The 15000-nt window shown below is 45.6% G+C and overlaps 1 protein-coding gene across 1 annotated transcript in view; it reads left to right on the top strand.

Annotated features, from left to right (window-relative positions):
* LOC139373933 (dystrophin-like) overlaps window positions 1-15000 on the top strand; it is a 187960-nt gene that overhangs the window by 148806 nt on the left and 24154 nt on the right. Inside the window, exons 11-14 of the mRNA XM_071115018.1 lie at window positions 1474-1655; window positions 12303-12453; window positions 12674-12793; window positions 14854-14955. Coding sequence (XP_070971119.1) covers window positions 1474-1655; window positions 12303-12453; window positions 12674-12793; window positions 14854-14955 — 555 coding nt within the window. The remainder of the gene's footprint in view (window positions 1-1473; window positions 1656-12302; window positions 12454-12673; window positions 12794-14853; window positions 14956-15000) is intronic.

The following is a 15000-nucleotide window of genomic DNA, read 5'->3' as shown; positions in this document are numbered from 1 at the left end:
AGCTCCATTCTGTTTATTTTTTATCCTGAAAAACTGCCCAGTTGTTAATGATGACAAGCATACCCATAACATGATGCAGCCACCACTATGCCTGAAAATATGGAGAGTGGTACTCAGTAATGTGTTGTATTGGATTTGCCGAAACATAACACTTTTTATTCAGGACAAAAAGTTAATTCTTTTGCAATTCTTTTGCAGTATTAATTTAGTGCCTTGTTGCAAACAGGATACATGTTTTGTAGACATTATTATTTTGTACAGGTTTCTTTTTTCCACCTCAGTCAATTAGGTTAGTATTGTGGAGTAACTATCCCTGAGCGGTTTCCTTCCTCTCCGGCAACTGAGTTAGGAATGACTCCTGTATCTTTGTAGTGACTGGGTGTATTGATACACCATCCATAGTGTAATTCATAACTTCACCGTACTCAAAGAGATATTCAAGGTCTGCTTTTTTAATTTTTACCCATCTAACAATAGGTGCCCTTCTTTGTGAGGCATTGGAAAACCTCCCTGGTATTTGTGGTTGAACCAATGTTTGAAATTCACTGCTCGACTGAGGGAACTTACAGATAATTGTATGTGTGGGGTACAGAGATGAGGTAGTCATTCAAAAATCATGTTAAACACTGTTATCGCACACGGAGTCCATGCAACTTATTATGTGACTTGTTAAGCACATTGTTTTTACTCCTGAACTTATTTCAGCTTGTCATAACAAAGGGGTTGAATACTTGTTGACTCAAGGCATTTCAGCTTTTCATTTTTAATTAATTTGGTTAAAAAAAAATGGAAAACATAATTCCACTTTGACATTATGGGGTATTGTGTGTAAGCCAGTGACAAAACATCTCAGTTGAATCAATTTTAACTTCAGGCTGTAAAACAACACAATGTGTAAAAAATCCAAGGGTAGTTTAGTAAATAATAATGAATAACAACACCATGGAAGAAGAAAGGAAAGATGAAGAGAATATCTGTTCAGGTGGAAAACCTGACTCTGGGTTTCCCCCCTGTGTGTTCATTATATACTATAACATGTACTGGGTGTGTGTGTGTGTTTGTGTGTGTCTACATGCGCTGTGTGTGCGCGTGTTTGTAAGTATGTGTGTGTCCCTACGTGTTTGCGTGCCTGTGTATGTGTGTGTGTTCCGGTATCTGTGTGTGTGTCTGTGTGTTCCTGTTTGTGTGTGTGTCTGTGTGTGTGTGTGTTTGTGTCTATATGTATGTCTGTGTGTTTCTGTGTGTCTGTGTGTTCCTGTGTCTATGTGTGTGTGTGTCCCTGTGTCTGTTTGTGTGTGTCTGTGTGTGTGTGTGTCACTGTGTCTGTGTGTGTCCCTGTGTGTGTGTCCCTGTGTCTGTGTGTGTCACTGTGTCTGTGTGTGTCCCTGTGTCTGTGTGTGTGTGTGTCCCTGTGTGTGTGTCCCTGTGTCTGTGTCTGTGTGTGTACGTCCCTTCCTGCCTGTGTCCTCTCAGGGCTACATGGTGGAGCTGACGTCCCACCAGGGCAGTGTGGGCAGGGTGCTGCGTGCAGGCAGTGCCCTCCTGGGTGAGGGCCATTTAACGGAGGAGGAGGAGAAAGAGGTCAGGGAGCAGATGAACCTCCTCAACTCCCGCTGGGAACACCTCAGAGTGGCTAGCATGGAGAAACAGAGCAGGTAGGGCACACACACATGGATGGATGGATGGACGCACACGCACACACACACACACACACACAGACACACACACACACACACACACACACACAGACACACACACAAACACACACACACAGACACACACACACAGACACACACACACACACACAGACACACAGACACACACACACACACACAGAGACACACACACACACACACACACACAAACACACACACACAGACACACACAAACACACAGACACACACACACACACACAGACACACAGACACACACACACACACACACACACACACAGAGACACACACACACACAAACACACACACACAGACACACACACACACACAGACACACACACAGACACACAGACACACACACAAACACTCAAACACACACACCTATGGACCAAACCTACATTAGGGTGATTATCACCTACCTCCCTCTTGGTAATGTCTGCTGGTAATGTCTACTGGTAATGTCTGCTGGTAATGTCTACTGGTAATCTCTACTGGTAATCTCTACTGGTAATTTCTACTGGTAATGTCTACTGGTAATGTCTGCTGGTAATGTCTACTGGTAATCTCTGCTGGTAATGTCTACTGGTAATCTCTGCTGGTAATGTCTACTGGTAATCTCTACTGGTAATGTCTGCTGGTAATGTCTGCCGGTAATGTCTACCGGTAATGTCTACTGGTAATCTCTGCTGGTAATGTCTACTGGTAATCTCTGCTGGTAATGTCTACTGGTAATCTCTGCTGGTAATGTCTGCTGGTAATGTCTGCTGGTAATGTCTACTGGTAATCTCTGCTGGTAATGTATGCTGGTAATGTATCCTTGTAATGTCTACTGGTAATGTCTACTGGTAATGTCTACTGGTAATGTCTACTGGTAATGTCTGCTGGTAATCAGTGAGAACATGTGTTCAGGAATTCAGCAACCAGGGAAGCCAATGCATTATTCTGGGGAGGCTCCAGTCACAGAGACCATCACTTCCTAACGCCTGATCCCTCCATAATGACTCCACACATACACTTCCTAACGCCTGATCCCTCCATAATGACTCCACACATACACTTCCTAACGCCTGATCCCTCCATAATGACTCCACACATACACTTCCTAACGCCTGATCCCTCCATAATGACTCCACACATACACCTCCTAACGCCTGATCCCTCCATAATGACTCCACACATACACTTCCTAACGCCTGATCCCTCCATAATGACTCCACACATACACTTCCTAACGCCTGATCCCTCCATAATGACTCCACACATGTTTCAGTTTGTTCCACATCACTATGACGACACACCAAATCACTTCTTACTGATATCTATATTGCCCGTTGAGCTACACCACTACTGTCATCCTGACCTCCAAGCGTTTATTCAAGTTGGATCATCTTTGGATGCCGACAGCAGTCGCTCCATTGGAAGACATAGCTTGGACTGTAGCCTACAAAAACCTATTCCTGCTTTGATCAAATAAAATCAAATGTTATTTGTCACATGCGCCGAATACAACAGCTGTACACCAGCTGTAGACCTTACGGGGCGGTAGCGTAGCCTAGTGGTTAGAGCGTTGGACTAGTAACAAACCTGTCCTTCTGCCCCTGAACAGGCAGTTAACCCACTGTTCCTAGGCCGTCATTGAAAATAAGAATTTGTTCTTAACTGACTTGCCTAGTTAAATAAAATACAGTGAAATGCTTACTTGCCCTTAAACAACAAGTTTTAAGAAAAATACATCTTAAGGAAAAAAATAGATAAAGAAAAAATGTGAATCACACATTTTTTTTAGCTAATACTATTTAGTGTCATGGGTTGTGGAGGTTGTGGATGTTGTGGAGAATGTGGAGGTTGTGGATGTTTGTGGAGGTTGTGGATGGTTGTGGATGGTTGTGGAGGTTGTGGATGGTTGTGGAGGTTGTGGATGGTTGTGGAGGTTGTGGATGTTGTGGAGGTTGTGGAGGTTGTGGATGGTTGTGGAGGTTGTGGATGGTTGTGGAGGTTGTGGATGGTTGTGGAGGTTGTGGATGTTGTGGAGGTTGTGGATGGTTGTGGAGGTTGTGGATGGTTGTGGAGGTTGTGGAGGTTGTGGAGGTTGTGGAGGTTGTGGAGGTTGTGGATGGTTGTGGAGGTTGTGGATGTTGTGGAGGTTGTGGATGGTTGTGGAGGTTGTGGAGGTTGTGGAGGTTGTGGATGGTTGTGGAGGTTGTGGAGGTTGTGGATGGTTGTGGAGGTTGTGGATGGTTGTGGAGGTTGTGGATGGTTGTGGAGGTTGTGGAGGTTGTGGATTGTTGTGGAGGTTGTGGATGGTTGTGGAGGTTGTGGATGGTTGTGGAGGTTGTGGATGGTTGTGGAGGTTGTGGATGGTTGTGGAGGTTGTGGATGGTTGTGGAGGTTGTGGAGGTTGTGGATGGTTGTGGAGGTTGTGGATGGTTGTGGAGGTTGTGGATGGTTGTGGAGGTTGTGGATGGTTGTGGAGGTTGTGGAGGTTGTGGAGGTTGTGGAGGTTGTGGATGGTTGTGGAGGTTGTGGATGTTGTGGAGGTTGTGGATGGTTGTGGAGGTTGTGGAGGTTGTGGATGGTTGTGGAGGTTGTGGAGGTTGTGGAGGTTGTGGATGGTTGTGGAGGTTGTGGAGGTTGTGGAGGTTGTGGAGGTTGTGGATGGTTGTGGAGGTTGTGGAGGTTGTGGATGGTTGTGGAGGTTGTGGAGGTTGTGGAGGTTGTGGATGGTTGTGGAGGTTGTGGAGGTTGTGGATGGTTGTGGAGGTTGTGGAGGTTGTGGATGGTTGTGGAGGTTGTGGAGGTTGTGGATGGTTGTGGAGGTTGTGGATGGTTGTGGATGGTTGTGGAGGTTGTGGATGGTTGTGGAGGTTGTGGATGGTTGTGGATGGTTGTGGAGGTTGTGGAGGTTGTGGATGGTTGTGGAGGTTGTGGTTGGGTGTGGATGGTTGTGGAGGTTGTGGATGGTTGTGGATGGTTGTGGAGGTTGTGGATGGTTGTGGAGGTTGTGGAGGTTGTGGATGGTTGTGGAGGTTGTGGATGGTTGTGGAGGTTGTGGATGGTTGTGGAGGTTGTGGATGGTTGTGGAGGTTGTGGATGGTTGTGGATGGTTGTGGAGGTTGTGGAGGTTGTGGATGGTTGTGGAGGTTGTGGATGGTTGTGGAGGTTGTGGATGGTTGTGGAGGTTGTGGATGGTTGTGGAGGTTGTGGATGGTTGTGGAGGTTGTGGAGGTTGTGGAGGTTGTGGATGGTTGTGGAGGTTGTGGATGGTTGTGGAGGTTGTGGATGGTTGTGGAGGTTGTGGATGGTTGTGGAGGTTGTGGATGGTTGTGGAGGTTGTGGATATTGTTACATTTCCCAGTCCTCTTCTCAACTCCCCCGTGGTGTTGTTGTTACATTTCCCAGTCCTCTTCTCAACTCCCCCGTGGTGTTGTTGTTACATCTCCCAGTCCTCTTCTCAACTCCCCCGTGGTGTTGTTGTTACATCTCCCAGTCCTCTTCTCAACTCCCCCGTGGTGTTGTTGTTACATCTCCCAGTCCTCTTCTCAACTCCCCCGTGGTGTTGTTGTTACATCTCCCAGTCCTCTTCTCAACTCCCCCGTGGTGTTGTTGTTACATCTCCCAGTCCTCTTCTCAACTCCCCCGTGGTGTTGTTGTTACATTTCCCAGTCCTCTTCTCAACTCCCCCGTGGTGTTGTTGTTACATCTCCCAGTCCTCTTCTCAACTCCCCCGTGGTGTTGTTGTTACATCTCCCAGTCATCTTCTCAACTCCCCCGGGGTGTTGTTGTTACATCTCCCAGTCCTCTTCTCAACTCCCCCGTGGTGTTGTTGTTACATCTCCCAGTCCTCTTCTCAACTCCCCCGTGGTGTTGTTGTTACATTTCCCAGTCCTCTTCTCAACTCCCCCGTGGTGTTGTTGTTACATCTCCCAGTCCTCTTCTCAACTCCCCCGTGGTGTTGTTGTTACATCTCCCAGTCCTCTTCTCAACTCCCCCGTGGTGTTGTTGTTACATTTCCCAGTCCTCTTCTCAACTCCCCCGTGGTGTTGTTGTTACATCTCCCAGTCCTCTTCTTGAAGATCAAGGGGTATTTAATGAATTGGAACGACTGGAAATCTGACACACTCTGGTGTTTAATGTAAAGATACAGCCTAATGGTATTATTATCTGTAGTAGAAAGCGATGGGTTAGAAGAAGCCCATTTAGGTAAAATGTAACATCCATATATGGCCAGCTATGTAAAAATGTAACATTGATTTATCCTGCAGTAGATGTTGTTCAATTGATAATATAAATTATTTGTCCTCTTTTAATGCCTCTTAAGGGGAAAGTAATCTAAAAGTAAATGAATGTAATCAGATTACGTTACTGAGTTTGGTTAACCTCTCTAGCGTCCCACCTTACCGGCTGCTATCTGAATAGACAATCGGACAATTTATTTATTTTTATTATTATTATGTTTTCTTCTCGGGCCTCTATAACTATATCTATTGTTCTTATTTTTGTTGTTGTTGTGTGATTTGGATTAATCCCCTCTACCACACGGAACCCCACTAATCTACTGACCGAACGCAAGAGGTGGCTAACAACAGACTCCATCCTATGCTAGCTTGCTACCGGTTGGCCTGGCTAGCTGTCTAAATCGCCGTGACCCTCAACCAACCTCTCCACTCACTGGAACCTTTTGATCACTCGACTAAGCATGCCTCTCCTTAATGTCAATATGTCTTGTCCATTGCTGTTCTGGTTAGTGTTTATTGGCTTATTTCACTGTAGAGCCTCTAGTCCTGCTCACTATACCTTATCCAACCTATTAGTTCCACCACCCACACATGCAATGACATCTCCTGGTTTCAATGATGTTTCTAGAGACAATATATCTCTCTTCATCACTCAATACCTAGGTTTACCTCCACTGTATTCACATCCTACCTTACCTTTGTCTGTACATTATACCTTGATGCTATTTTATCGCCCCCAGAAACCTCCTTTTACTCTCTGTTCCAGACGTTCTAGACGACCAATTCTTATTGCTTTTAGCCGCACCCTTATTCTACTCCTCCTATGTTCCTCTGGCGATGTAGAGGTGAATCCAGGCCCTGCAGTGCCTAGCTCCACTCCTATTCCCCAGGCGCTCTCTTTTGACGACTTCTGTAACCGTAATAGCCTTGGTTTCATGCATATTAACATTAGAAGCCTCCTCCCTAAGTTTGTTCTATTCACTGCTTTAGCACACTCTGCCAACCCGTATGTTCTAGCTGTGTCTGAATCCTGGCTTAGGAAGACCACCAAAAATTCAGACATTTTAATTCCAAACTACAAAATTTTCAGACAAGATAGAACTGCCAAAGGGGGCGGTGTTGCAATCTACTGCAAAGATAGCCTGCAGAGTTCTGTCCTACTATCCAGGTCTGTACCCAAACAATTTGAACTTCTACTTTTAAAAATCCACCTCTCTAAAAACAAGTCTCTCACCGTTGCCGCCTGCTATAGACCACCCTCTGCCCCCAGCTGTGCTCTGGACACCATATGTGAACTGATTGCCCCCCATCTATCTTCAGAGCTCGTGCTGCTAGGCGACCTAAACTGGAACATGCTTAACACCCCAGCCATCCTACAATCTAAACTTGATGCCCTCAATCTCACACAAATTATCAATGAACCTACCAGGTACCTCCCCAAAGCCTTAAACACGGGCACCCTCATATATATCATCCTAACCAACTTCCCCTCTAAATACACCTCTGCTGTCTTCAACCAAGATCTCAGCGATCACTGCCTCATTGCCTGCATCCGTAATGGGTCAGCGGTCAAACGACCTCCTCTCATCACTGTAAAACGCTCCCTGAAACACTTCAGCGAGCAGGCCTTTCTAATCGACCTGGCCGGGGTATCCTGGAAGGATATTGACCTCATCCCGTCAGTAGAGGATGCCTGGATATTTTTTTTTTTTTAAATGCCTTCCTAACCATCTTAAATAAACATGCCGCATTCAATAAATTTAGAACCAGGAACAGATATAGCCCTTGGTTCTCCCCAGACCTGACTGCCCTTAACCAACACAAAAACATCCTATGGCGTTCTGCATTAGCATCGAACAGCCCCCGTGATATGCAGCTGTTCAGGGAAGCTAGAAACCATTATACACAGGCAGTTAGAAAAGCCAAGGCTAGCTTTTTCAAGCAGAAATTTGCTTCTTGCAACACTAACTCAAAAAAGTTCTGGGACACTGTAAAGTCCATGGAGAATAAGAACACCTCCTCCCAGCTGCCCACTGCACTGAAGATAGGAAACACTGTCACCACTGATAAATCCACCATAATTGAAAATTTCAATAAGCATTTTTCTACTGCTGGCCATGCTTTCCACCTGGCTACTCCTACCCCTGTCAACAGCACTGCACCCCCAACAGCAACTCGCCCAAGCCTTCCCCATTTCTCCTTCTCCCAAATCCATTCAGCTGATGTTCTGAAAGAGCTGCAAAATCTGGACCCCTACAAATCAGCCGGGCTAGACAATCTGGACCCTTTCTTTCTAAAATTATCTGCCGAAATTGTTGCCACCCCTATTACTAGCCTGTTCAACCTCTCTTTCGTGTCGTCTGAGATTCCCATAGATTGGAAAGCAGCTGCGGTCATCCCCCTCTTCAAAGGGGGGGACACTCTTGACCCAAACTGCTACAGACCTATATCTATCCTACCATGCCTTTCTAAGGTCTTCGAAAGCCAAGTCAACAAACAGATTACCGACCATTTTGAATCTCACCATACCTTCTCTGCTATGCAATCTGGTTTCAGAGCTGGTCATGGGTGCACCTCAGCCACGCTCAAGGTCCTAAACGATATCTTAACCGCCATCGATAAGAAACATTACTGTGCAGCCGTATTCATTGATCTGGCCAAGGCTTTCGACTCTGTCAATCACCACATCCTCATCGGCAGACTCAACAGCCTTGGTTTCTCAAATGATTGCCTCGCCTGGTTCACCAACTACTTCTCTGATAGAGTTCAGTGTGTCAAATCGGAGGGTCTGTTGTCCGGACCTCTGGCAGTCTCTATGGGGGTGCCACAGGGTTCAATTCTTGGACCGACTCTCTTCTCTGTATACATCAATGAGGTCGCTCTTGCTGCTGGTGAGTCTCTGATCCACCTCTACGCAGACGACACCATTCTGTATACTTCCGGCCCTTCTTTGGACACTGTGTTAACAACCCTCCAGGCAAGCTTCAATGCCATACAACTCTCCTTCCGTGGCCTCCAATTGCTCTTAAATACAAGTAAAACTAAATGCATGCTCTTCAACCGATCGCTACCTGCACCTACCCGCCTGTCCAACATCACTACTCTGGACGGCTCTGACTTAGAATACGTGGACAACTACAAATACTTAGGTGTCTGGTTAGACTGTAAACTCTCCTTCCAGACCCATATCAAACATCTCCAATCCAAAGTTAAATCTAGAATTGGCTTCCTATTTCGCAACAAAGCATCCTTCACTCATGCTGCCAAACATACCCTTGTAAAACTGACCATCCTACCAATCCTCGACTTTGGCGATGTCATTTACAAAATAGCCTCCAATACCCTACTCAACAAATTGGATGCAGTCTATCACAGTGCAATCCGTTTTGTCACCAAAGCCCCATATACTACCCACCATTGCGACCTGTACGCTCTCGTTGGCTGGCCCTCGCTTCATACTCGTCGCCAAACCCACTGGCTCCATGTCATCTACAAGAGCTGCTAGGTAAAGTCCCCCCTTATCTCAGCTCGCTGGTCACCATAGCATCTCCCACCTGTAGCACCCGCTCCAGCAGGTATATCTCTCTAGTCACCCCCAAAACCAATTCTTTCTTTGGCCGCCTCTCTTTCCAGTTCTCTTCTGCCAATGACTGGAACGAACTACAAAAATCTCTGAAACTGGAAACACTTATCTCCCTCACTAGCTTTAAGCACCAACTGTCAGAGCAGCTCACAGATTACTGCACCTGTACATAGCCCACCTATAATTTAGCCCTATCAACTACCTTTTTCCCAACTGTATTTAATTTATTTATTTATTTTGCTCCTTTGCACCCCATTATTTTTATTTCTACTTTGCACATTCTTCCATTGCAAAACTACCATTCCAGTGCTTTACTTGCTATATTGTATTTACCTTGCCACCAAGGCCTTTTTTGCCTTTACCTCCCTTCTCACCTCATTTGCTCACATTGTATATAGACTTGTTTATACTTTATTATTGACTGTATGTTTGTTTTACTCCATGTGTAACTCTGTGTTGTTGTATCTGTCGAACTGCTTTGCTTTATCTTGGCCAGGTCGCAATTGTAAATGAGAACTTGTTCTCAACTTGCCTACCTGGTTAAATAAAGGTAAAATAAAAAAATAAAATAAAAAACCTGGCCAAAAGCCAGAGAGAATGCAGAGCGTCAAATTCAAATAAATTACTATAAAAATCAAACTTTCATGAAATCACACATGTAAGATACCAAATTAAAGCTACACGTGTTGTGAATCCAGCCAACATGTCAGATTTCAAAAAGGCTTTTCGGCGAAAGCAAACAATGCTATTTTCTGAGGATAGCACATCCATAAACAAAGAGAGAGAAGCATATTTCAACCTTGCAGGCGCGACACAAAACGCAGAAATAAAAAATATAAATCATGCCTTACCTTTGACGAGCTTCTTCTGTTGGCACTCCAATATGTCCCATAAACATCACAAACGGTCCTTTTGTTCGATTAATTCCGTCGATATATATCCAAAATGTCCATTGATTTGGCACGTTTGATCCAGAAAAACACCAGTTCCAACTTGTGCAACGTGACTACAAAATATCTCAAAAGTTACCTGTAAACTTTGCCAAAACATTTCAAACTACTTTTGTAATACAACTTTAGGTATTTTTTTAAGTACTTCTTCATTACACAAAGGAAAAACCTCAACCAATTTCTAAAGACTGGTGACATCCAATGGAAGCGGTAGGAACTGCAAGAAGGTCCCTTGAAAACCCATTGAAAAGAGAGTGACCTAAAAAGAAAACAAATCTGAATGGTTTGTCCTCTGGGTTTTGCCTGGTACATAAGTTCTGTTACACTCACAGACATGATTCAAACAGTTTTAGAAACTTCAGAGTATTTTCTATCCAAATATACTACTAATATGCATATCTTATCTTCTGGGGATGAGTAGCAGGCAGTTGAATTTGGGCATGCATTTCATCCGGACGTGAAAATACTGCCCCGTCGCCAAAAAGTTAATCCAAAAGTTACTTTACGGATTACAATGTTGTACAGAAAGTAACCTGCCCAGCCCTGACCATACTGTACACAGACACGCAGGCAGGCACACACAAATCAAATCTAATTTTATTGGTCACATACACATGGTTAGCAGATGTTAATGTGAGTGTAGCGAAATGCTTGTGCTTCTAGTTCCGACCTTGCAGTAATATCCAACAAGTAATCTAACAATTTCACAACAACTACCTTATACAGACAATTGTAAAGGAGTGAATGAGAATATGTACATATAAATATATGGATGAGCAATGGCCGCGCAGCATAGGCAAGATGCAGTAGATGGTATAGAGCACACTTTATGATGTAAAGTGTGGCTCGGGTGGTTGTTGTCCTTGATGATCTTTTTGGCCTTCCTGTGACATCGGGTGGTGTAGGTGTCCTGGAGGGCAGGTAGTTTGCCCCCGGTGATGCGTTGTGCAGACCTCACTACCCTCTGGAGAGCCTTACGGTTGTGGGCGGAGCAGTTGCCGTACCAGGCGGTGATACAGCCCGACAGGATGCTCTCGATTGTGCGACAGGATTCTCTCGATTGTGAACACACACACACAGACTTGTGCACCACCCACACACACACACATACACACACACACATTTGCACGCACCCACACAAGCACAAGCACAAGCACACACACACACACATACACGCACGCACAAACACACACAAGCAAACACAAATTCCCCTGAAATCCAGCATGTCTCTCTGGGTGAGAAATATGTATCTATGTCCTTGAAGGTAATATTATGTTTTGAATAGACCTGAGCTGCAACTCTCTGTGAGGTGTCTAACTAGGATCTAGCTGTACTCAACAGCCCCCTGCCCTCTTTGCTCAGTCTCTCCTCCTCCCCCTTCTCTCCTCTTCTCTTTGCCCCTCCTTTCCTCTCCTCCTCCCTCTTTTCTCCTCTCCTCTTCTCCTCTCCCCCTCTCTCTCTTCTCTACTCTCCTCCTCCTCCCTCCCTTCTCCACTCCTCCCTCTTCTTCTCCTCTCCTCCCTCCCTCCCTCCCTCTCTTCTCTTCTCCTCTACTCTTCTCCTCTCCTCCTCTCCTTCCTCTCTCCTACTCCCCTCTTCCTCTCTTCTCTTCTACTCCTCCATCTCTTATCCTCTCCCCTTCCTCTCCTCTCCATCTCCTCTTCTCTCCTCCCCCCTCTCCTCTCCTCTCCTCTCCTCTCCTCTCCTCTCCTCTCCTCTCCTCTCCTCTCCTCTCCATCTCCTCTTCTCTCCTCCCCCCTCTCCTCTCCTCTCCTCTCCTCTCCTCTCCTCTCCTCTCCTCTCCTCTCCTCTCCTCTCCATCTCCTCTCCTCTCCTCTTTCCTCTCATCCTCCTCCCCCAGACTCCACGAGGTGTTGATGGACCTTCAGCACCGGCAGTTGAAGCAGCTCACTGATTGGTTGGAGCTGACAGAGGGGCGGATCAAGCGGATGGGGGCTCAGCCTATGGGGCCAGACCTGGAGGATGTTAAACACCAAGTAGAGGAACACAAAGTAGGTTAACTACTATCTAGCTACCTGCAGGGCTGGGGTCCTTTCAGGGTCATGTTCATTACAGCACATCCTAGTGAAATAATCATGAACATTTACTATGTGATCACTTCAGATAGTGTCTTTCCATTTCCTTCCAGTTTGGGCCATTTCCTGCCATTTTGGGCCATTTCCTGCCATTTTGTCCCTACTAGACTCAACCCAATTATCATGCCTATTGTAGCTGTTGCAGGAGGACCTAGAGTTGGAGCAGGTGCGTGTCAACTCTCTGACACACATGGTGGTGGTGGTGGACGAGAACAGTGGAGACAGCGCCACCGCTGCCCTGGAGGAGAAACTACAGGTGAGACAGGCAGGACACACACGCACGCACACACACACACACTGTCTAATACACTGTCTAGTACAATGTCTAATACATTGTCAAATACACTGTCTAGTACACTGTCAAATACACTGTCTAGTACACTGTCTAGTACACTGTCAAATACACTGTCTAGTACACTGTCAAATACACTGTCTAGTACACTGTCTAGTACACTGTCTAGTACACTGTCAAATACACTGTCTAGTACACTGTCAAATACACTGTCTAGTACACTGTCAAATACACTGTCTAGTACACTGTCAAATACACTGTCTAGTACACTGTCAAATACACTGTCAAATACACTGTCTAATACACTCTCTAGTACACTGTCAAATACACTGTCTAGTACACTGTCAAATACACTGTCAAATACACTGTCTAATACACTATCTAGTACACTGTCAAATACACTGTCTAGTACACTCTCTAGTACACTGTCAAATACACTGTCTAGTACACTGTCAAATACACTGTCTAGTACACTGTCAAATGCACTGTCTAGTACACTCTCTAGTACATTGTCAAATACACTGTCTAGTACACTGTCAAATACACTGTCAAATACACTGTCTAATACACTCTCTAGTACATTGTCAAATACACTGTCTAGTACACTGTCAAATACACTGTCGGCTGATGTTCTCCGTTAGTGGAAGAGAGAAGAGAAACCCATTCGGGTAGAACGTAGAATTTGTGTGTAAATAGATTGGATGGTAAATAATGAGTGTTCTCTGGTGATTAACCATGTCTAGCAGTTATCGGTCCAGGAACTCAGGATTCTGCTCTGTCTATTGGATGAGAGAGAGAGAGAGAGAGAGGAGAAGGGAGGAGAGGGAGACAGAGAGAGACAGAGAGGGAGAGACAGAGAGAGAGACCGAGAGAGAGAGAGAGAGAGAGAGAGAAGTGGGGGAGAGAGAGAGAGTGGGGGAGGCAGGTGGAACGGAAGAGAGAGAGAGAGAGAGAGAGAGACAGAGAGACAGAGAAGGGAGGAGGGAGAAAGAGAGAGAGATAGAGAGAGAAGTGGGGGAGGAAGGTGGAGCGGAAGAGAGAGAGAGAGAGAGAGAGACAGAGAGACAGAGAAGGGAGGAGGGAGAGAGAGAGAGACAGAGAGAGAGAGAGAGAGAGAAGAGGGGAGAGAGACAGAGTGGGGGAGGCAGGTGGAGCGGAAGAGAGAGAGAGAGACAGAGAAGGGAGGAGGGAGAGAGAGAGAGAGAAGAGGGGAGAGAGACAGAGTGGGGGAGGAAGGAAGAGAAAAAGGGAAATTGCTTTGTTAGTTAGTTTATTCGTCTCTTGTATGTGGTTGTTAGGAGATAATGGGAGAAGATGCCGTAGTCTTGTGAGTATGAATCATAATAGAGATACAGTCTAATGCAGATTGTTTTTTGTTGTTTAGTGTTTAGAAAGATGGAGTGATACGACAGGGTACAAAACAACCAAACCTGTTTTAACTGCTGCTATAAGAAACAGAAGAAAGACAAATATACATTCTGAAAGGCTTTTCTTCTATTGACAAGACAGACTCGATAACCAGTTGCCATAGTGACCTGTCACCTGTCACGCGTCTCCGGGGCTCTGTTTTAGGGTCGTTTTGGGCACCTGGGCTCTTTGCTTATTACTTTCTGTTACAATGACAGTAAAAATCCACCCCAGGAATTAAAGTGAGGGGGATGTGGTTTTAATAGCATGTACCTGACGGAGCTCTTCCTGCATGGTGACTGTTACTGCGATAGAGAACACACAGAGCCATGTGCTGGTGTTACTGCAGGCTGGGATGAGAGGACTTTCTTTTCCCAGATGGAGGTAGATACTGGTCATCAAGCATCAGAACGCCTGTAGAAACCGGGTGGAGAGGTGGCCAGTGGAGTTAAACCCAAGTAGAATGTCTTGTTGAAAGGAGCTGTACTGTATGTGATGCTGAGAGTAACACCGGGTTCCATTCTGTATCTGCTCTATCTGGAATCTCTAAGGTGCTGCTTCCAAGGACCACGAAAAAAACAAGCCCTCTTTTCTAACGTGTGTGTTCTTCCTTTCAGCACCTGGGAGACCGGTGGGCAGCCATCTGTAAGTGGACAGAGGAGCATTGGGTTCTGCTACAGGAGATCCTGCTCCAGTGGCAACACTTCACTGAGGAACAGGTAACGGCATAGAAACAGAATAGAACACCATCTATTGCCAACAAT

The sequence above is a fragment of the Oncorhynchus clarkii genome, chromosome 18, assembly GCF_045791955.1.
Source record: "Oncorhynchus clarkii lewisi isolate Uvic-CL-2024 chromosome 18, UVic_Ocla_1.0, whole genome shotgun sequence".
In the NCBI taxonomy this organism is placed as follows: domain Eukaryota; kingdom Metazoa; phylum Chordata; class Actinopteri; order Salmoniformes; family Salmonidae; genus Oncorhynchus; species Oncorhynchus clarkii.
Note: the sequence above shows the minus strand (reverse complement) of the source record. Positions and strands in the feature narration are given on the sequence as shown.